The following is a 22,424-nucleotide window of genomic DNA, read 5'->3' as shown; positions in this document are numbered from 1 at the left end:
TTTAAAAACAATTTCATCTTATTCCTTGTCAGTTCCTGATTCCAAAAACATATAGACATGATATGTTTGGATAAAACACACGCTCAGAAAGTTAAAACGAAGAGAGGTACAGCTCTCTGTCTCTGTCTCTCTCTCTCTCTCTCTCTCTCTCTCTCTCTCTCTCTCTCTCTCTCTCTCTCTCTCTCTCTCTCTCTCTCTCTCACACGCACACGCCGGCACAGCCGGTATCGTACAAACAAACTCACACACAGAAAAACATCCGTGCATATATATATATACTATAGATGATTACCCGTTTCGCCGGGTACCGGCTTCGCCGGGAAGAAGTAGAGCCAAATACCAGGCTGCGCCTGGGACCCGGCTTTGCCGGGTGTACGCCGGCTTAGCGCACGAAGGAAAGGAGATAAACGCGCAAAACACTGGAGACCTTCTAAAAATAGTAACGTGCAGAGACCTTCTAAAAATAGTAACCTAGTAACGGGAATATGAATTGACGCCACACGGAGGAAGGGAGATAATCGGGGCTGAAAACACTGGAGAAGATAAGGAAGAGTTACTGGTAGTGGATCCCGACAACAACAACAACAACAACAACAACAAAATCGGTTCAGCGCGCACAGCGCTGCGCGCTGAGAGCACGTGTTGAAATATCTCATCGATGAGGTTGTGTTCGGGGTGTAGCTGAATACGGTGTCCAAATTTGAAAAAGATCCACCGAGAACTTTGGCCGTGCATCGCGAACAGACAGACAGACAGACAGACAGACACTAGTCGTATATATATATATATATATAGATACGGTAATGGTATAATGCGAGTGAGAGAGGTGAGGGGGAAAGAGCGAGCGAGAAAGAAAGAGCAAGAAAAGACAGATGGAGAGAGAGGGGGGGAGGGGGGGAGACAAGGAGTAAGCGATTTTAAAGAGGTACAGAGAAAGAGTGAATAAGAGGTACAGGGAGAGAGAGAGAGATATATAAAGAGAGAGAGAGAGAGGGAGGGAGAGAGAGAGAGAGAGAGTACTCAGCAGGGCCGGACTAGGCTAAGAGGAGGGGGGGGGGGGGGTTGCCAGTGGTGGTCCAGGGGGATGTTCTGTGGCTGATGGGTAGGTCATGTTCTGAGATAGAAAAATGGTCGCTCCTTGCATGAAACGGCATAAAATAAACAATAATAAAAAATGTTTTTAATAAGTGAGGTACATGTTTAGGCTAGGGTTGCGCAACCCCTATAACCCCCCCGGTAGTCCGGCCCTGCTCAGAATGGTTTATTGTATTAAGGCCTAACGGAGAGAGAGAGAGAGAGAGAGAGAGAGAGAGAGAGAGAGAGAGAGAGAGACTGAGTGAGTGAGTGAGCGAGCGAGTTAGCAAGAGAAAGACACAGAGTCACACACACACACACACACACACACACACACACACACACACACATACACACACATATATATACTGTTCAAAAAAAGAAACGCATAGCTTGTAATATTTGGTTAATTTAGTTATATGGCTACAAGGATATCCACCAAACTGCAGAAAATGTTTATCTGGTCGTCGACCTTTTGTCCATTGCCACAAGTGAGCTCTGCACGTGACGCATGCGTTATCAGTGGCTACAATGTCAAAATTGCTCATTTGGCATGACCACTCGTCATGCTTCAGTGTAATCTCGTGAAACTCGGGGAATATTGAGCTCTCACCATGTCTTCCAAAACCCATAAAAGCGGATTGTTCGCCACAAAGAAATCAGACGACAATTCAGCGACGAAAGATGGCCCGATTGAGCAGAGAAAACCGCCAAATTGCATTGGGTCGTTTACAAGCAGGCCAAAGTCCAAGTGCAATCGCCAGGCACTTCCACGTGTCCCAGAGCACCATCAATAGACTGTGGGTCAGGTTTCAAGCCACTGGCTCCGTTGCTGACTTGCCACGAGCGGGAAGACCAAGGGTGACAACTGCTGCTCACGACCGCTTCATACGGCTCCGCCACCTCCGGAATCGTTTCCTGTCGGCCTCATCTTCTGCCCAGGCTCTCCCCGGGCCACACCGATTATCGGACCAGACCGTGCGGAACCGCCTGCATGAAGCTGGTTTGAGAGCTCGCAGACCTCACAGAGGAGCTGTCCTCACCCGCCGCCATCGCCAGAACCGAGTGCAGTGGGGCAACCAGCACCTTCGCTGGACCGTCCGGAATCACTGGAGACACGTGTGGTTCAGCGACGAGTCCTACTTCCTGCTCCAGCGACATGATGGTCAGAGGAGGGTCTACCGGAGAGTAAACGAACGTTACGCGCCCAACTGTGTGGATGAGGCACCCGTTCATGGTGGTGGAGGCGTCATGGTGTGGGGGGCGATCAATACCGCTGGAAGGAGCACCCTGGTGCACGTCCAAGGGCGCATAACTGCCCAGCGATACGTGGAGGAAATTCTGCGCCCACACGCCCTTCCTCTTCTGGCTGACCAGGATGCCATATTCCAGCAGGACAACGCTCGCCCGCACACAGCACGACTCACCACCCAGTTCCTCACCGACCACCATGTCCAGGTGCTTCCCTGGCCATCCATGTCGCCAGACATGAACCCGATAGAACACCTCTGGGATGAATTGGACAGACGTGTGCGCAGGCGAGAAGAAGCGCCGGCAAATCACCGCGATCTATTGCAGGCACTTCAGGAGGAGTGGGACACCATCCCACAGCAAGATATCCGGCATCTGATCCAGTCCATGCCCAGAAGGTGCCGGGCAGTTGTTGCTGCTCAAGGCAGTCACACCCCCTACTGACTTGACAGCCTCGGCACCCAATCGTATTGATTGACTGATTGATTTGAAGATGCAAATGAACTGTGTGTGCATTCAACTGTGTCCATACCAAATTTCAAACAAATAATCTAAATATTGGATTTTCTGTTAATTTTTTCGACAAATAAAACAAATTTGGCAAGTAGCAACTATGCGTTTCTTTTTTTGAACAGTATATATATATATATATATATATATACACTGAAACAGACACACACATATTGTTCCATATACGTACAGACATACACACAGACAGATGACAAAGTGAATCCAGTATGCCCTCCTCCAACTTCGTTGGGCAGGGGTATACATATTGTTCCATATCTGACAACATTTCACGGGTGAAGCAAGTTTACTTTTAGTATAGTTTCAGAACAATCATGTAAATTAGTAAGCTTTCAGAACAATCACGCATGAGGGCTTCAGGGGCGGATCAGTTGCTTTGTAAGGGGGGATGCACTTTGAATCGAAAGTGAATGTGATGGGCGCGAAGCGCCCGAATTTGCTAGGGGGGGGTCCGGGGGCATGCCCCCCCGGAAAAAATTGTTGCCCAAAGAAGCAAAATGGTGCCATCTGGTGCCATTTGAACTTAGAAATGGTCATAGAATCAGCTTTCCCAATTTTTTTTTTTTTTTTTTTTTTGCTGGAGGGGGGGTGCACCTGCACCCTGTGCACTCCCCCCCCCCCCCCTCGTCCGCCCCTGGGCTTACACAATTACGATGAAATAAATAGTCTACTTTCAGAACAATCATGTAATAGTCACTTTTCAGAACAGTCACGCGTAACACACGGCTGTTACGCGTGATTGTTCTGAAAAGTGACTATTACATGATTGTTCTGAAAGTAGACTATTTATTTTATCGTAATCATGTAAGCCCTCATACGTGATTGTTCTGAAAGCTTACTAATTTACATGATTGTTTTGAAACTTTACTAAAGGTAAACTTGCTTCACCCGTGAAATGTAGTCAGATATGGAACAATATATTATATGTATACCCCTGCCCAACGAAGTGTGTTTGAGTTGATCCGTCTTCTGTGTGCGCGACAGCTTCAGATGTGTGTTTGAGTTGATCCGTCTCTCCACTCCCTTTTTTTAGGTGTAGGGGGTGGGGGAGGTTTGTTCATATCAACTGACACTTTATCAAACCATTTCAATAATTCATATAAAAAATTCTGGTGGTTGCTGTGTAATAAAAAAAACAAGTGTCACTGAAAACAGAGATGTGCTAATACATTTAGCGTTCATGTGTGTGTATGTGGTGTGTGTGTGTGCGTATGTACTCAGTGCACTGGCGTCGGAAACTGGGGGGGGGGGGGCAGCTGCTGTTCCTGGGGTGTGGGGGGGGGGGACAAACATGTCTTTTTGCCCCCCCCCCCCAATATTTAGGATGACAAAAATATTCACAGAGAGAGAGAGAGAGAGAGAGAGAGAGAGAGAGAGAGAGAGGGGGGGGGAAGAGAGAGAGAGAGAGTGTGAGAGAGAGAGAGTGAGAGAGAGAGAGAAGAGAGAGAGAGTGTGTGAGTGAGAGAGAGAGAAGAGAGAGAGAGAGAGAGAGGGGGAGAGAAGAGAGAGAGAGAGAGTGTGAGAGAGAGAGAGAGAGAGAGAAGAGAGAGAGAGAGTGTGAGAGAGAGAAGAGAGAGAGAGAGAGAGAGAGAGAGAGAGTTGATAAACAAAATACCCCCCCCCCACACACACACACACACAAAAAAGAAGTATATTGTCTCGCGTGCAAGAACTTTAAAGCCCAGACTCCCCACCCATCTCGCAACCCCGGCCATCTCCTCACGTCTCTCATCCCCTCTCCACTTGAATTTTTAGTTCCTAAAAAAAAAGAAGTTTCATTTGTAAAAATTATTTGTTGTGCCTTTCGTCTTAAAAGGGGCAAAAATTAGCTTCCATTTTCCCTCTTTGCCATGCCTTTCGATCCATTATGGTGACCAAGCCACCTAAGCATGGCAAAGAGGGAAAATCAAAAGTTTCTATGTGTCCCTTTAAACTCAAGAAGAATCATTACATTTTTGAAGATTATAAATAATTTTTGTCTTTGGACATTTAATTTGAATTTTGAGTTGAGAACAATAAAGAAGACATGTTCAATGTATGAAACGTATTACTTGTTGAGTTTGTATTCATTGGGCTGGGGTATAAATATCAATATCACTAAAGATTTAATATCATTGTATCAAAATATTGTTCCATATACATACAGACATACACACAGACAGATGGACAAAGTGAATCCAGTATACCCCCCTCCAACTTCGTTGGGCTGGGGTATACATATTGTTCCATATCTGACAACATTTCACGGGTGAAGCAAGTTTACCTTTTGTAGAGTTTCAGAACAATCATGTAATATAGTAAGCTTTCAGAACAATCACGTATGAGGGCTTACATGTTTACGATGAAATAAATAATAGACTTTCAGAACAATCATGTAATAGTCACTTTTCAGAACAATCACGCGTAACACACGGCAGAGTTACCAACTCTGTTGTTTGATGGCATCTAACTGGCGCAAAATTGTTTTTAACAAAACCGGAATCAGGGGATCTTTCTTGCGGGAAAGTTCCGCGGCAATAGCGGGTTGCGGCAATAGCGGGTTGCGGCAATAACGGGTTGCGGCAATAGCGGGTTGCGGCAATAACGGGCCGCGGCAACAACGGGCCGCGGCAATAGCGAGTTGTAACCCGACCAGCAGATCGCAGCCATTTCGGCGCATATCCTATTTTTTACGGCCTATTATTCCAAGTCACACGGGTATTTTGGTGGATATTTGTTTATCTAAGACTAGCACTTGAACCCACCACCTAGGTTAGGAAGAGAAGGGGGAAAAAATTGCTAACGCCCTGACCCAGGGTCGAACTCGCAACCTCTCGCTTCCTAGCGCAAGTGTGTGTGTGTGTGTGTGTGTTCGACGGTGTGTGTGTGTGTGCGTGTGTGTGTGTGTGTGTGTGTGTGTGTGTGTGCACCCCCCTCCACACACTATTGAGACAATGACAAAAGGTGACGTTTTCATGTCAGTATGTCCCAAATGACATCTCCAGTACATTTTTCATTCTATCTAATCTGTTTTCGTTCTATTTTTTCTAATAACATGCGTTAACAATTGATTGCCAACTGGAATGGAAGAGCACAAAAAGTGTAACTTGATATGTAGTTTCTCTAGAGGGAAAAACATCTTCCACTTTCATGTCAGTGTGTCCCATGCAACATACATTTGCCAAACAGCTATGTGTAAGTAGATTATTTGTTAGTGGTATAGAAAATACTGATCAACAATCAAAGTCAGTTTTCACATTCATGTTCTACCTATTTCTTATTTGTTTATTCTTTTGGCAATGGTGAAATGTCAGCAATCGTGTGTCATTCGGGACAGTAGACATGACACCTGACCTTTTGTCACTGTCTCTATTATGAGCTGAGTATTTGTGCCTCGATATTTTATTGATGTTCTTACGTTTTATTATGGGGGCCAGGAGGCCCCCATTCATACGGATAGTTTCGAGGTTGTAAAATACGTCATCAGTTTGTGTACACAGGAAGTTGTGACATCCGTCACCCTATGGGAGGTGTGAAGGCAACATTGTTCATCAGTAGAAAGTTGTGAAATCCGTCACCCTATGGGAGAGGTGAAGGCAAACTTGGTCATCACTGAGTTTGTGTAACACAGGAAGTTGTGAAATACGTCATCCTATGGGAGGTGTGACGGCAAAATTGTTCAACAAAAGCATCACAGGTCGAACTGTGCAGGGTCAACCGCAACAAACTCAAACCGTTCATACTTTGCTGTATTTTAGTGACTTATATACCGACATTTTTATTTCTTATTTTCCGCACAGGTGTAGGACAAAATCATGAACCAAAATGTTATTTATTTTCTAATTTAACATTTGTTTTACAAATGTGACCATGGTCTTTCAAACATACAGTGACATTAAACATTGTTATGTTAAAAAAAAAGAAAAAAGAAAAAAAGCTTTTGTGCACAAATCAGAAAATACATTGTACATTTTACCTACAGGCCAAACCGTGAGTGTCTGTGGCAAAGCCCGACCCAGGAAATTGCACTGATTTTATTTTTAGATCAGTGGGAAATTGTCAAGAACAGGCGCTTGTTGTTTGGATGTGTCCAATGATAGTAGGTTTGGTTGTGATCAATCAGAATAATGTATGACAGTTTGGTATGATGACATGTAATTCACATATGCTGAAACTAATATTATACATCATGTAATATTATTATGGCTGTTGCCATGACCATGAAGCCCAACAAGTGGTAACGCACTTGCGCTCGGAAGCGAGAGGTTGCGAGTTCGACCCTGGGTCAGGCCGTTAGCAATTTTCTCCCCCCCCTTTCCTAACCTAGGTGGTGGGTTCAAGTGCTAGTCTCAAGTTTCGGATGAGACGAAAAACCGAGGTCCCTTCGTGTACACTACATTGGGGTGTGCACGTTAAAGATCCCACGATTGACAAAAGGGTCTTTCCTGGCAAAATTGTATAGGCATAGATAAAAAAAATGTCCACCAAAATACCCGTGTGACTTGGAATAATAGGCCGTGAAGAGTAGGATATGCGCCGAAATGGCTGCGATCTGCTGGTCGATGTGAATGCGTGATGTATTGTGTAAAAAATTCCATCTCACACGGCATAAATAGATCCCAGCGCCTTGAGTCCGAGTCTGGAGATACGCGCGCGATATAAAACTTCATATATACATTTCGGCCTTAGCTATAAATGAGTTTATGATAAAGCGAAAGCAACCTGCAAGTGAGCCGTTTGAGAAGGGCTTAAGCAAACAAGTCATTCTCAAACGGTTTATCGCTATTCAGTTGGCGTTCTATTCCATTCGATCTACATTTCCGAGAACAACAGTCAACAGAAGCTGAAAGGAAAAAACACGACCAAGCATCCTCAAGCGACGATCACGTTGATCAGGTAACATGTCCGGGAGAGGCCGACCTCGTAGAGCAACCCAGGGGAAGAGACCGGCAAGGCTGCAGGAGGAGCTGCCTAGGCCGAAGGAGGCTGGGAACAAAAGACCGCGCCGGACAGGGACCGCAGCTGCGACTTCCCACGTGCTCAGCAGTGACAGTGACAGCCAGGGGGCCTGGTTTGAGGATGCGGAGCACGCCAGCAGACAAGAACCTCAACAACAGCAAGGTACTGATGCGGACTTCGTTAACAGGTTAAAATCCCTAGAGGAGGCGGCCAATCAGGCTAGGCAAGATTCAGAAGCCAGAATTAGGGCGTTAGAGCTGGCATTAGCAAGTCAGTCTGCAAGTCAAAAGGGGCAAGGTTTAGATCCCCTCTCCATCACGGTTCCCCCCGAGATTAGGGAAAGAATTGTCCTAAACAAATTTGTGGACCTGCACGTTTTGTCGGCGAAGTCATTCTTGGACAGGCCGGAGAAAAAGGCTCTAGCCTTTGTTCAGGATGAGCAAGGGCGGCTGGTCCCGAGGCTGGAAAAGCGAAGTAAGGGAGACCTCACAATCGACCAGTGGTCTTCCGCCTTCAACGTGTTGATGAGCGTGTACCTAGTGCGACACCCCCAACAGCTTCAAGAGATGCTTGCTTACGCGGAACTGATAAGGGGTGCAGCGAGGGACAACCCGGGTAACGGTTGGGTACTTTATGACCAGCAATTCAGGTCCCGTCTGGAGGCTGACCCCACACGTCCCTGGGGGATGATTGACAATCAACTTTGGCTGCAGCTATTTTTGCAAACCAGCTGTGTTGTCTTCCCCTAGTAAGCACAGTCCAGCAATGGAGCGAAAGAACACCACGCAGAACTCAACAAGCCAGAGGGGAGTGTGTCGCTACCACAACAAACGGGGGGGTGCCAAAGAGAAGCTTGCCATTACGCTCACAAGTGTGCAGGCTGCAACTCAACATCTCATGGTCTCAGTGCCTGCACAAAGAAGATAGGACAGGGGCAAAGCGCTGAAAAGGGGGTATCAGGCTCTGGCCAGCCCTTTCACTTTGGTAACGGACAAAAGTAGCTGTGAGGCGGTTGACACCCCTCCAAGCCAGGGCTTAGATGGCTTAGCTACCTCGCCCATCTGCCTGGCGAAGTTAGTTCATTCATTAGAACAGTACCGCAACCAAGCCGATGCTCAGGTTCTTAGGGAAGGTTTTAGCCAGGGTTTTAGGATACCATATCAGGGAGAAAGAAAGCCGAGGTTAGCAAAAAATCACGGTTCAGCACGTAGGCAGCCGCAAATAGTGCTGCAAAAATTGTTTGAGGAGGTCAGGCTAGGTAGGGTAGCCGGACCGTTTTCGGTTCCACCCATGAAAGACTTGATTGTCTCCCCTGTGGGGTTGGTGGAAAAGTCAACACCAGGAGAACACAGACTGATATTTGATCTTTCATACCCTCATTAGGATAGTTCTCTTAACGGAGGTATACCGAGCTGAGCTATGCGCCGTGCAATACACACGTTTTGACGCAGTAACATGTATAGTTAAAAAACTAGGCCAGGGCTCCCATTTGGTAAAAGTAGATATCAAGTCTGCATTCAGACTCATTCCTTTACACCCATTAGATTTTGGATTGATGGGTATGTTGGTCGAAGGCATGTTCTTTGTTGACAAGGCTCTGCCATTTGGATGTTCTATCTCGTGTTCTCTTTTTGAGAAATTTAGTACATTTTTAGAGTGGTGCGTGAAACAAGCTAGCTTCTGTGACGTAATCCACTACTTGGATGATTTTTGTGGGGGTGGTGCTTCAAGTGAGCAAGCTCAAGCAATGTTGGACAGTATGCTCTCAACTTTTTTGCGATTTAGGAGTCCCTATTGCCGCAGACAAAGTAGAGGGCCCATCCACATGTCGCAAGTTCTTAGGACTGATAGTCGATACTGTTGCCTTGCAGGTTCGAATCCCACAAGATAAACTTTTGGAACTTAAAAGACAGGTGTCAGAATTTTTGTACAAGCATAAGGTAACATTGCGCCAGTTACAGTCCTTGATTGGAAAACTGAATTTCGCTTGTAGAGCAGTGGTCCCTGGTAGAGCCTTTTGTAGAAGACTGATTGACGCAACCAGAGGGGTAAAGAGGCCATTCCATCACATCCGAATCACTGCGGCCATGAGAGAAGATTTGAAGGTATGGAGCTCATTTTTGGAAACCCACAATGGCATCAGCATTATGTTAGATGAGGTATGGGTGGACAGCTCCCACCTCAATCTCTTTACTGACGCAGCTGGGGGTATTGGTTTTGGAGCCTTTTTTGGTGGACACTGGGCTTGTGGGTCCTGGCCAGCGGGGTGGCAGGAAAACGATCCGGACATCACCTTTAAGGAGCTTTTCCCGATTGTTCTGGCCGTCCACCTCTGGGGAAAGGAACTAGAAAACCAAAAGGTCTTATTCCATTGCGATAACATGGCTGTTGTCCATATTAACCGGCAGACAACCCGCTCTCCCCCATCAATGGGTCTGGTGAGAGCAATGGTGGGAGCTTGCCTTAGACATAACGTGCTGTGTAGAGCAAAGCACATTCCAGGAACCAAAAATGCGGTTGCTGATGCGCTTTCCCGTTTGCAGTTCCAACGATTCAGAGCCCTATGCCCTGGCGCCGACACCCAACCGGCAGAGATCCCCAGAGCCTTGCTGCAGCAACTTCAGCGGAAGTAAAGCGACTGGTGTCGGCCGCCTTTGCCCCAGCGACGCAGGCAGCATACAGGCAGGGCATACGCATGTTTGAGGAATTCCGATTTTCCCACGGCCTGGGGTCGGACTGGCCAGATTCACCTCAACAGGTCGTGGGATTTGCCGCCCACCTGTCGCTAGCCGGAAAAGCGCACACCACCGCCCGCACTTACATCGCGGGTATTGGGGCTAAACATAAGTTAAATGGATGGTCTGATCCCGCAGACAACTTCTTGTTAAAAAAGCTACTTCAGGGTATGACCAAGCTGGATAGGCGCCAGGACCTGAGAAAGCCTATCACATTACAGAGGCTTAAGCAGTTAATTGGCATATTACCTGTGGTCTGTGCCAATGTTTTTGAGCAGAAGTTGTTCACAGCAGCGTATAGTGTCGCATTCTTTGGGTTCCTTCGCGTCAGCGAGGTTGTGGGTCAGGGCGACACCCTAAAAGGTGGCAGAGCTGGAATTGGTTACGCAGACGTAGTGATGGGAAAGATCAGGATCAGGGGCTCTAAAACCGACCAAGCGATGAGAGGGGAGCAGGTATGCATACGCCGGGCAGAGAGGCATCCGGAAGCCTGCCCAGTATTGGCCATGCAGACATATCTACAAGTCAGACCCAGCGGGTCAGGGCTGCTCTTCAAGCATTTTGATGGCGCGCCACTAAGCCGCTACCAGTTCCAGGCCATTCTGAAAAGGGGGGCGAAGGCACTGGGCTGGGAAGTGAACAGATTCACATCTCACTCATTCCGCATCGGGGCAGCCACCACAGCAGCTATGAATGGCACTCCGGTGAGGCGCATAATGGCACTAGGGCGATGGGAGTCTCAGGCAGTGGAGAAGTATGTCCGCACTAACCAAGTTTGAGGAATGTCCTGGGCGGATTGGTTTACACCTCCGCCACAGGGAATGGGTTCTAGTCGGGTAAATAATTTTTCTTGTGGCCTGGGCGGATTGGTTTACACCTCCGCCACAGGGAATGTGTTCTAGTCAGGTAAATAATTTTTTTGGTTTTTTTTTGTTTTTTGTGCGGCCTGGGCGGATTGGTTTACACCTCCGCCACAGGGAACGTGTTCTAGTCAGGTAAATAATATTTTTTCTTGTGGCCTGGGCGGATTGGTTTACACCTCCGCCACAGGGAATGTGTTCTAGTCAGGTAAATAATTTTTCGAGTGGCCTAGGCGGATTGGTTTACACCTCCGCCACAGGGAACGTGTTCTAGTCAGGTGAATAATTTTTCTTGTGGCTTTGGCGGATTGGTTTACACCTCCGCCACAGGGAACGTGTTCTAGTCAGGTATATAATTTTGCATGTGGCCTGGGCGGATTGGTTTACACCTCCGCCACAGGGAATGTGTTCTAGTCAGGTATATAATTTTGCATGTGGCCTGGGCGGATTGGTTTACACCTCCGCCACAAGGAATGTGTTCTAGTCAGGGGTAAATGTCTTTGTACGTGACCTGGGCGGATTGGTTTACACCTCCGCTACAAGGAATGCGTGTTCTAGTCAGGTGTAAATGTGTGGCCCGGGCGGATTGGTTTACACCTCCGCAGTAGTTGGGTAGTGAATTGACTTTCATATACATTAAAGGAGGTCCTTAAAAATGTTTTCATTATAAGCTTCAGGAATCATGTTGGTGGGGTCCAGCCTCATAACCAGGCTGCAGCAACACCTGGACAGGACGCGGCAAGACCTGCGACTACCATTGCCGGTACTGCTCGCGGGACAGCCAGGCCTTGGGTTTCCCCAGGCCCGCAACAAGCTGCTCAGCACCATCCGAGGAACCCCACCGCGCTACCTGGTCCTGCATGTGGGCGCGAACGACATCGCCCGGGTAGACCAGAAGCAGTGGCTACAGGAACTTGATGAACTTGTCTGCTTCATCAGGGCGTACTATCCGGCGGCGACCTTGGTGTGGTCGGACATGCTACCCCGCTTGGCATGGCGGCATGCCCACACCCTGCAAGGTGCGGAAAACTCACGTCAAAGACTCAATCGGAGGGCCAGGGGCCGAATACTGAAGGAGAATGGCAAAGTAGTATACCACCAGAACATTGGCATAGACTGCCTCCTCCCTGATGGTATCCACCTCAACCATAGGGGAAACGAACTGTTCAAAGGAAACTTGGAGCAGCAACTCACAAACATGGTCTTAATTTAGACGTGCCTAGTATACGGATTGGCGGAACACCTAATACATAGCTGTTAGTGGCGGGAGATAAGCATGGTAAAGGGGGACACTGCATTCTGCTGTATTTTGGTAGATTGTTACCGGACTTACGCAGGGTCCACAGGTGAGCCCAAGCGAACCACGGGATGTGGCAAGCGTAACCACGGGATGGGATATCCCGTGGCCGGTTCGGGACCCTGCTCCCTCCAGATCGGAGGCCTGGGGCTGGTAGCAAAGCCCCGCAAAACAGCAGCATGGGTGCCGGAAAGCAAGCACATGGTAATGGTTTCACACCCCGACCATGCTGACTCAGGGGCAAATGAAGGTTTGCAGTGGATCTCAGACCCGTTAAACTAGGCCCAGCTTTTGGAGGGATGGAATTTCACAATAAAGCAGTTACCCCCCCTTAGCCATGCTTATCTTCCGCCAATCCGTGCCCATTTTATGCCAAAACCTTTACCTATGTTGATTTATCAGTCCAGTAAAAATGAACTTGACTGATCATAAGGCTTGTGTTTCATTGATTATCTCCCTTTAGCATGATGGGGGATATTTGTGTTGCATGGTTGTTAGTCTTGTCATAAAACATATAACATGTCATGTAATTCAAAATACCAAAATCAAGCACCTATTAATCTCGTCTATGCGCGTGAAGATTGAGGCCTTCGTAAACGTTCAACGTTGGCCAATAATAATTTTAACAATGTTGTGTCGTTTTTATATTTAGTCAAGTTTTGACTAAATATTTTAACATCGAGGGGGAATCGAAACGAGGGTCGTGGTGTATGTGCGTGTGTCTGTGTGTCTGTGTGTGTGTGTGTGTGTGTGTGTGTGTAGAGCGATTCAGACTAAACTACTGGACCGATCTTTATGAAATTTGACATGAGAGTTCCTGGGTATGAAATCCCCGAACGTTTTTTTCATTTTTTTGATAAATGTCTTTGATGACGTCATATCCGGCTTTTCGTGAAAGTTGAGGCGGCACTGTCACGCCCTCATTTTTCAACCAAATTGGTTGAAATTTTCGTCAAGTAATCTTCGACGAAGCCCGGACTTCGGTATTGCATTTCAGCTTGGTGGCTTAAAAATTAATTAATGACTTTGGTCATTAAAAATCAGAAAATTGTAAAAAAAAATAAAAATTTATAAAACGATCCAAATTTACGTTTATCTTATTCTCCATCATTTGCTGATTCCAAAAACATATAAATATGTTATATTCGGATTAAAAACAAGCTCTGAAAATTAAATATATAAAAATTATTATCAAAATTAAATTGTCGAAATCAATTTAAAAACACTTTCATCTTATTCCTTGTCGGTTCCTGATTCCAAAAACATATAGATATGATATGTTTGGATTAAAAACACGCTCAGAAAGTTAAAACAAAGAGAGGTACAGAAAAGCGTGCTATCCTTCTTAGCGCAACTACTACCCCGCTCTTCTTGTCAATTTCACTGCCTTTGCCATGAGCGGTGGACTGACGATGCTACGAGTATACGGTCTTGCTGAAAAATGGCATTGCGTTCAGTTTCATTCTGTGAGTTCGACAGCTACTTGACTAAATATTGTATTTTCGCCTTACGCGACTTGTTTATTATGTTTTATTTTGTTGATCAATTGATAAATATGTCTTCCCAACATATTACAAATCAAACAGAAATAAAGTCTTTGAGAACTACAATAATTATTGTTGCCGTCAAAACCTTGCAAGGCCTCAACAACTGACAAAGCTGTGTGTGGAAGAATGTGGAAGTTACCGGTCGATCGATCGGCCCATGTCTGCCAGTAGCGGTTAGGTATAATAGCACTAAATTCACTGACGGAGCAATGAAGAGTTTGTAGTGTGGTGGTAAGACGTCCGGAAAGGCGTTCGGCTTCGGCGAAAGCGGTCAGGGTTCGATTCCCAGCATGGGTGGATTATCTATTCTTTTGGTTTTTTGTGTTAAATTCTTGTTTATTATTATTATTTATTATGAACGTTTTAATGTTTTGTTTTTCTCTAATTAATTTTTTTAATGTTTAAAATAAATAAATAATTATTTTTTTTTAAATCCTAGGCCTGCGGCCAGGGGGGGGGGGGGAGTATATCGGTACCATTTGAGAATCAGACCAAATGAGAATAGACCTTTTCGGTATCTGAGCAGCTCTCGCGAGACACGCTCTTTGTTATTGCTTTGAACATCGCGAGAACTTCGAACCTTGGCTTGTGCAGCTCGCACGAGATCGCTGTACAGAATGCTTTGCTATGCTCTGAAGTTTGCGAGAGATTACCAGAGCTTGGAATACCGATAGGGTCTATTGAACCATTTGAGAACATCCCTTTTTTTCAATCTTTCTTTCTTTATTTTGTGTTTAACGTCGTTTTCAACCACGAAGGTTATATCGCGACGGTTTTTTTCAATCACTACATCGAAGGCCTGCGGCCCGGGGGGGGGGGGGGGTCAAGTTCACATGGTTGGTTTGTTTGTTTGTTTGTTTCAGACCCACACCCATATACACACATTTCACATTCAAACCATTTGTCGGCCCCCTGTCGATATTTATCGACTAAGTTCCTTGTGTATAATCTTGTTTATTATGATTCACCACACCCGAGTTTCTCGTAATTGAGATAATACAGTGTTCTATGCGTATGTCTATGTTTATGTCTAATACACATGCACACACGCGCGTAGGCTAAACAAATCCAATCTTGACTTTCAACTTTATAACAAGATGGAAGACAGGCAGGCGTTTTCTGTACATCACCACACCCCCCACACCCCTCCCTTATACTGTTACGATCGGTCCCTTCAAAGCATCTCTGTATCACAGAGAGCAAGCTAAGAAACAAAGGCAGTTTCACGCAGAGTGTGGGCGCTGCTTGGATAAATCTCACACAACAGCAGAGTGCCCGTACCCCATCAAATGCCGCCAGTGTCTAAAAGACAATCATCAAGCTGGCGATCCCATTTGTGACATCTCCCCCGAATTCATGCCCCCTCCACCTCCCCCTCGTAAGTCTCTGGGCAGAGCACCCTGCACTTCAACAAGCGAGACAGCAGCTCAGTAAAGCGATTGCGTTCTCGATCTGTTTCACCGAAACAAGACAGCAGCCCCAAACAACAGGGCAGCAAACAACCGAGACTGACAATGCCACAAACACCCGATAGCGACGGAAAAGAGAACACGTGCGACACGGACACGGAGACGACAGCAACACACATCAGCTTAGGCAGTCTTTTGTGCTGAACCCTGACCGTACTTCCCTGTTGACTGGTGATTTTCACGTGCTACGCGACGGCGATGGTAAAGGACTATGAATTGGCTTTGCGACTTAATTACACTCGGGTTTAATGAATAGCGTCTCGGTATGTTCTCTTAATGTAAGAGGATTACGTAACAAAAGAAAAAGAAGATCTATATTTGATTTATTAAAAAAAAGAAAATATGATTTGATATGCTTGCAGGAATCATATATTACGGACGACGTGAAAGATCAGTGGGAGAGAGAATGGGGTGGAAGAGTGTTTCATTCTTCAGTTTCCTGTCAGAGCATGGGACAAATTATTCTCCTAAAAAAAAGTTTTGATGGTGAAGCAGAATTAGTATTTAAAACAGAAAGAATTTTGTGTTTGAAAATTACATTTGAAAATGATTTTCTTTATTTGGTGAATATTTATTTTCCTAATAATTCTTTCGAAAAAAGTCAATTATGGGCACAAGTTAATTCGTGTTTTGAAGAATTCGAAGGTGAGAAAATAATTTGTGGGGATTTCAATTGTGTTTTGAATAACGAGATAGATATTGTGAGTGGTGAAAAACATAAAAAATCTGATGTTGTTAATTTTCAAAATGTTTTGCATAGTAACGATCTGAATGATGTTTGGCGCTTGTTTCACACCGACGAAAAGGAGTTCTCCTGGAGCAGGAAGAGCCCTTTCATAGCCCGTCGACTTGACTATATTCTTCTCTCTGGTGGCTTGTTTGATAAAACATTATTTTGTGACATGGTCTCAGTACCACATTCAGATCACCGATTAATTGAGTTGAAAATTCAGATTGTGAACATAGTATGCGGACCTTCTTACTGGAAATTTAATAATCAGTTATTGCGAGACAAAGGTTTTCTTGATTTAATCAATAATTTGATTGATGCATTTTTGTTGCAAAATAAAGGTTTATGTGATTCCTTAAAATGGGAATTATTAAAAATTCAAATGCGGGAATTGTGCACAGCCTATGCAGCAGGAAGAAAGCGAAAACAAAATAATTCCCAGCTTTCTCTTCAGAAGGATTTGGATGAAACGGACACTCTTTTAGCAAATAATCCACAAGATCTGAATCTGTTAATAAAAAGAGAAAAAATTAAAGTAGAGCTTGAGGTCTTTTCATTGGAAGAAGCCCAGAGTGCCCAAGTTCGCTCTCGCGTTCAGTTCATAGAAGAAGGTGAGAAGAACACAAAGTATTTTTTGAATTTGGAAAAAAGTAAAGCTAACATGAAAATTATGGATCGTTTACAGACAGAAGACGGGAGGGTATTTAATACACAGAAAGAGATTATGAAAGAACAAGTACGATTTTTTAAAGACTCATATGAAAAAAGTGCGCAATTTAACCAGATGAGCGCAAACGAATTTGTACAAGATTTAAATATACCATTTCTCTCCAATGACCAAAAAGGTGAATTGGACTCGGAGATTACCAGGAAGGAATTAACTATTGCCCTTAAATTATTAAATAACGATTCAGCCCCAGGTCTTGATGGCCTCACTACCTGTTTTTATAAAGTATTTTGGTTGAAGATAAGGGATGTAGTTCATGCCTCATTTGTAGCGTCATTTGTTAATGGCGAATTATCGCCCACTCAAAAACAAGCTGTTCTGACCTTAATTCATAAAGGTAAAGATTTACCTAGGGACGATCTCGGCAATTGGAGACCAATATCTCTGACAAATACAGATTACAAGATAATTGCAAAATGTTTAGCATTGCGACTTTTCACTGTAATAGGTGATATTATTCATTAAAATCAAGTTGGCTTTATGTAAGGAAGAAAAATAAGTAACATGATTAGACTCATTGATGATACCATAGATATTATGAACACAATGGATAAACCTGGAGTTTTATTAGCAGTTGACTTTCGACGTGCATTTGATTCCATATCCAAAGATTATATTTTGTTTGCATTTGATAAATTTGGTTTTGGGGATAACTTTAAAAAATGGGCTTCTGTCCTGATGAACAATAGTCAAAGTTGTATTAATTATACAGGGTGGATATCCGAACCATTTCCTGTGGAAACTGGCATTCGTCAAGGATGTCCATTCTCGCCAATGGCTTTTGTTATTGCCCTTGAAATGTTGGCGAACAAGATTCGATCTGATGAAGCTATTAAGGGTATCCATCTGCCTATGTCACCCTTTGAGGTATCACCAATCACGGTCCTAAAACTGCTATTATATGCTGATGACGTCACTCTTTTTTTGCATGATAACATAGATCTAGAAAGGGCGTTATACATTTTGAATATATTTAAACGTTTTTCCAACTTGGAAGTGAATGTTAACAAAACGGAAGCCATGTGGATATGGTCCAAAAAGTTGTGTACAGATCAGTATTTTGGTCTTAAATGGAAACGTAAAGTAAAAATTGTTGGAATTATTTTTCCAAACAATATACCCGCATCGTCTTTAGAGGAAAACTGGTCAAAGAAAGTTTAACGAATACAACAAATAATCGCCAATTGGTCAAAAAGAAATTTAAGTATACAAGGTAAAATTTGTATTGTTAAAATCTTTCTTATATCTCAATTCGTTTATATTTTCCAGTCTCTGGCAGTACCTCATCATGTTTTACATTATATTAATTCCATTTTGTTTAGGTTTATTTGGAAGAAAAAGTATTCAAATACGCGCGCATTTGAAAAAGTAAGACGAACAGTTATGTGTAAAGAAAAAGATTATGGTGGTTTGAATATGATAAACGTAGTAGATATGCACAACTCATTCATGATTTCCTGGCTTGTTAATTTGCATAACTCCACACAAAAGTATTGGTCTGTTATTCCAAGATATTGTCTGGCATGTCTGGGCATTGGTTTATCGTGCTTTGACTCAAATTCATTTTCGAAAACGATGAATGGCCTCAATAGTTGCAGATCATTGCAGAGCAACTGTCGTAACTAGGCTACAATGAGACGGTCGGCTACCTTACACAATAGACACAAACTGTGACATTCTTGTTTAATTTAGGTGAAATGCTTGAAACAAAGTGGCTCAAAAGCGACAGTTCGATCAGTTACTAACCGAAAAAAACGTGCTCGAGTCAAGTTCGGCGAAGGTGGCGAGCTTTCAAACCATCACGACTGAATAACTCATATTACATCTTTTCATCACGCTTTTATTCACACGAGTAGCATGGTGCAGTGGTTACGAATTCGGAAATTCGATCCGGCGCTCCGGGTTCAAGTGCCGCTGGGAGCAGAATTTTTATTTTTAATTTTTTTTTATTGATCTTTTTCTTTATAGGCATTGCATTCGCTGCAACAACCGGTTTTTGTTTCTGTGTTCATTTTTTTTAATTCCGTAAAGAAACTGTGTTTAACTGCTTTCACAAAAAATCCAATCTTGACTTTAATATAAAAAGCAGGAAAAAAGAACAGAAAAAAAGACGGATGCTCCCCGATAACAAAAACAAAAACAAGTCGCGTAAGGCGAAAATACAATATTTAGTCAAGTAGCTGTCGAACTCACAGAATGAAACTGAACGCAACGCAACGCAGCAAGACCGTATACTCGTAGCATCGTCACTCCACCGCCCGTGGCAAAGGCAGTGCACGTGGAATTGACAAGAAGAGCGGGGTATTCGTTGCGCTGAGAAGGATAGCACGCTTTTCTGTACCTCTCTTTGTTTTAACTTTCTGAGCGTGTTTTTAATCCAAACATATCATATCTATATATTTTTGGAATCAGGAACCGACAAGGAATAAGATGAAAGTGTTTTTAAATTGATTTCGAAAAAAAAAATTTGATAATAATTTTTATATATTTACTTTTCAGAGCTTGTTTTTAATCCGAATATAACATATTTATATGTTTTTGGAATCAGAAAATGATGGAGAATAAGATAAACGTAAATTTGGATCGTTTTATAAATTTTTATTTTTTTTTACAATTTTCAGATTTTTAATGACCAAAGTCATTAATTAATTTTTAAGCCACCAAGCTGAAATGCAATACCGAACCCCGGGCTTCGTTGAAGAGTACTTGACCAAAATTTCAACCAATTTGGTTGAAAAATGAGGGCGTGACAGTGCCGCCTCAACTTTCACGAAAAGCCGGATATGACGTCATCAAAGACATTTATCAAAAAAATGAAAAAAACGTTCGGGGATTTCATACCCAGGAACTCTCATGTCAAATTTCATAAAGATCGGTCCAGTAGTTTAGTCTGAATCGCTCTACACACACACACACACACACACACACACGCACGCACACACACACATACGCACATACACCACGACCCTCGTTTCGATTCCCCCTCGATGTTAAAATATTTAGTCAAAACTTGACTAAATATAACAACAACAAAAAAGAAAAAAAAAGAGGCAAAACAGAAAGGGTTGAAGCTGCCTGCATGCAACTGAGATTTTTAAAAAAAAGGAGAAAAAAAAGTTCAACATAATCATTTATTTTTCTCCCTATTATTCAGGTCAACAAAGTCATTGTCCGAGCTAGGCAGTCATTCGATTCCAAGACAATCATTACAGGTTTGAACCGACCCTTTCGTTTAACCATTCAAAAAACAACAGCAATAACGCTGTTAGTACTACAGCGCGCTCAACGTTCGCCCTTTTGAACTCGCGATGAGACTTGTTTCTTCTGGTCGCCAAGCTTACCGTTAACAAACGCATGTACTAGTTGGGATTCCCCCAATTTTCGCGACCTTGACCGAATACTCTCGAAGTCAGCACTACGGCGTTCATGCATAGGGAACAGTTAGAAAGTTAACTTCGGGAGTTCCCACTTTTAAAAGAGGCCTCTACTTCCAGTGTTTCTGACTTCCAGTTCATGCATACGGACCCTGGAGATCGTAAACGCGCTCAGTCGTCTGTGTCCACTAGAGACCATAATTTTTGTTCCTTTGACAGTCAAGCCGCCCTCCCAGAGAGAGACGGGTGCTTCGGGCTTGCAGCTGGTCAGTTACGCAATTTTATGACCGAGCCGGGGGTAGATTCCCGGAAGATGTTGTTTGATGCGCTCAGATCAAAGCCTCATTATGGCGGTAATAGAATGTCGCTTTCCTCTTTCAGGTTGCGTGTGTGTTTGTAAGATTGTGATATGTTTCCTTGCTTGACCAATGAGATGCCATGTCAGTCTTGTTAGCTAACTTTTGATTGGTGGCTTTGCCCACTCTTTTTTTCTATGTACATCACTGATTTTGGAGAAAACTGAGAACTATCTGAGACAGAGAGGACGTACTTGTTTTGTACCCTGTTATGATAGAGGATGAAGACTGCATTGTACTTATTGGTGTGGCCTCCCGGCCTTCGGGCTTGGTTGGCGAGGAGAGGAGAGGAATAGAAATTAAAGAGAAATGTGAATCAACAGACATGGTTTTCCAGAGTTTCATGTTGCATCAAATGACTCGTCGGTCTGTGCCAGTGAACTCTTGTCTATCATTCTCTACACTGTCTCTCTCTCTCTCTCTCTCTCTCTGCGTTCACTGCTGTTTCGCTTCATTATTAGAGAAAGTCTTATGCAGACTCACGTCGTTCGCTAAGTTCGACTACCGCACTTCCAGCTCGACGTCAACTGCAAAACAACAACAACAACAACAACAACAACAACAACAACAACAACAACAACAAGCCAAAGCTACGTGCCCAGTTTCGAGGTCCCGCCATGGCTGAGTGTAGCAAGAAATCAGCTAGGGCATCTGGTGTTGGTTGTCCCTCAGTACATGCACTTCATCTTTCAGTCTGCACTGTAACAGCCAGCATGAACTGTCGTCACCAGCCTCTCTCTCTCTCTATCTCTCTATCTCTCTCTCTCTCTCTCTCTCTCTCTCTCTCTCTCTCTCTCTCTCTCTCTCTCTCTTTTTTTCTCCGTGTGAATGTCCTTGTATATCTGTGTGTTATAATTATATGGGTCATTCTATAAAGCTGTGTTCCAAAAGTGTGACATTGAAAGTGTCCGAATAGGTTGTTTCTGCCTTCCATAAAAAAATTGTTACATTTACTTGAATTTACATGTTGCATGTCTAAGACTTGATGCTCTCTTCCTATGCGCTTTCGTCCTAGTCTCTCCTTGTGGTTGTTAGTACTTTCTTCCCCCTCCCCCTCCCTTTTCTTTTTTATCTTCTGTAGATTCTTTTGTTCCTATTTAGCTCCCCATCCCCATTCTTTTAATTTGTTCTTCTGGTTTATTGTTGTTATGTCCACCATTACGAAAATGTGTGTAATTTAGTATTGTTCTGGTCACGTGATATAAGCATTTGCTTGAGTGCGTGTCCTAGCTGTGTGTTTCGAACTGTTCATGCGAAGAAATTCTGAATAAAATTTTGTTTAAACCAATAGGTTGTTTTACACTCTTCAAAAAAAAGTTAAGGATCACTTTTTTAACAAGCACGCCACACAAAACAGACAAGACCGAATTATTTCATTTTTTTTAAATTTTATAATTGAACAACCAAGGAGTAATGACAAACAAAGCAAAGATCGAACGCGGCAGCGACAATTTAGCTAGAGTGTGTCAAACGTGACAACCCTCGAAAATGGAATTCACAACAATGTGAATTAGTGTCAATAACGCGTGTGCCCTCCG

The 22,424-nt window shown here is 43.8% G+C and overlaps 2 protein-coding genes across 4 annotated transcripts in view; one reads left to right on the top strand and one right to left on the bottom strand.

The window, feature by feature from the left end:
- Positions 1 to 22,424, bottom strand: part of LOC138970872 (battenin-like) — a 125,441-nt gene that overhangs the window by 85,108 nt on the left and 17,909 nt on the right. For all 3 annotated transcript variants that reach the window (XM_070343441.1, XM_070343439.1, XM_070343440.1), the window contains exon 2: positions 21,485 to 21,585. In XM_070343441.1, the coding sequence (XP_070199542.1) occupies positions 21,485 to 21,505 (21 nt within the window). In that variant the 5' untranslated portion in view covers positions 21,506 to 21,585. The remainder of the gene's footprint in view (positions 1 to 21,484; positions 21,586 to 22,424) is intronic.
- On the top strand, positions 9,186 to 12,286 carry LOC138970865 (uncharacterized). Its single transcript, XM_070343429.1, has one exon. It carries the CDS (start codon positions 9,495 to 9,497, stop codon positions 10,422 to 10,424), a length of 930 nt encoding a protein of 309 aa, XP_070199530.1. The 5' UTR covers positions 9,186 to 9,494; the 3' UTR covers positions 10,425 to 12,286.

This window comes from Littorina saxatilis, linkage group LG7 (assembly GCF_037325665.1).
Source record: "Littorina saxatilis isolate snail1 linkage group LG7, US_GU_Lsax_2.0, whole genome shotgun sequence".
In the NCBI taxonomy this organism is placed as follows: Eukaryota; Metazoa; Mollusca; class Gastropoda; order Littorinimorpha; family Littorinidae; genus Littorina; species Littorina saxatilis.
This window is presented reverse-complemented; position numbering and strand designations above follow the sequence as displayed.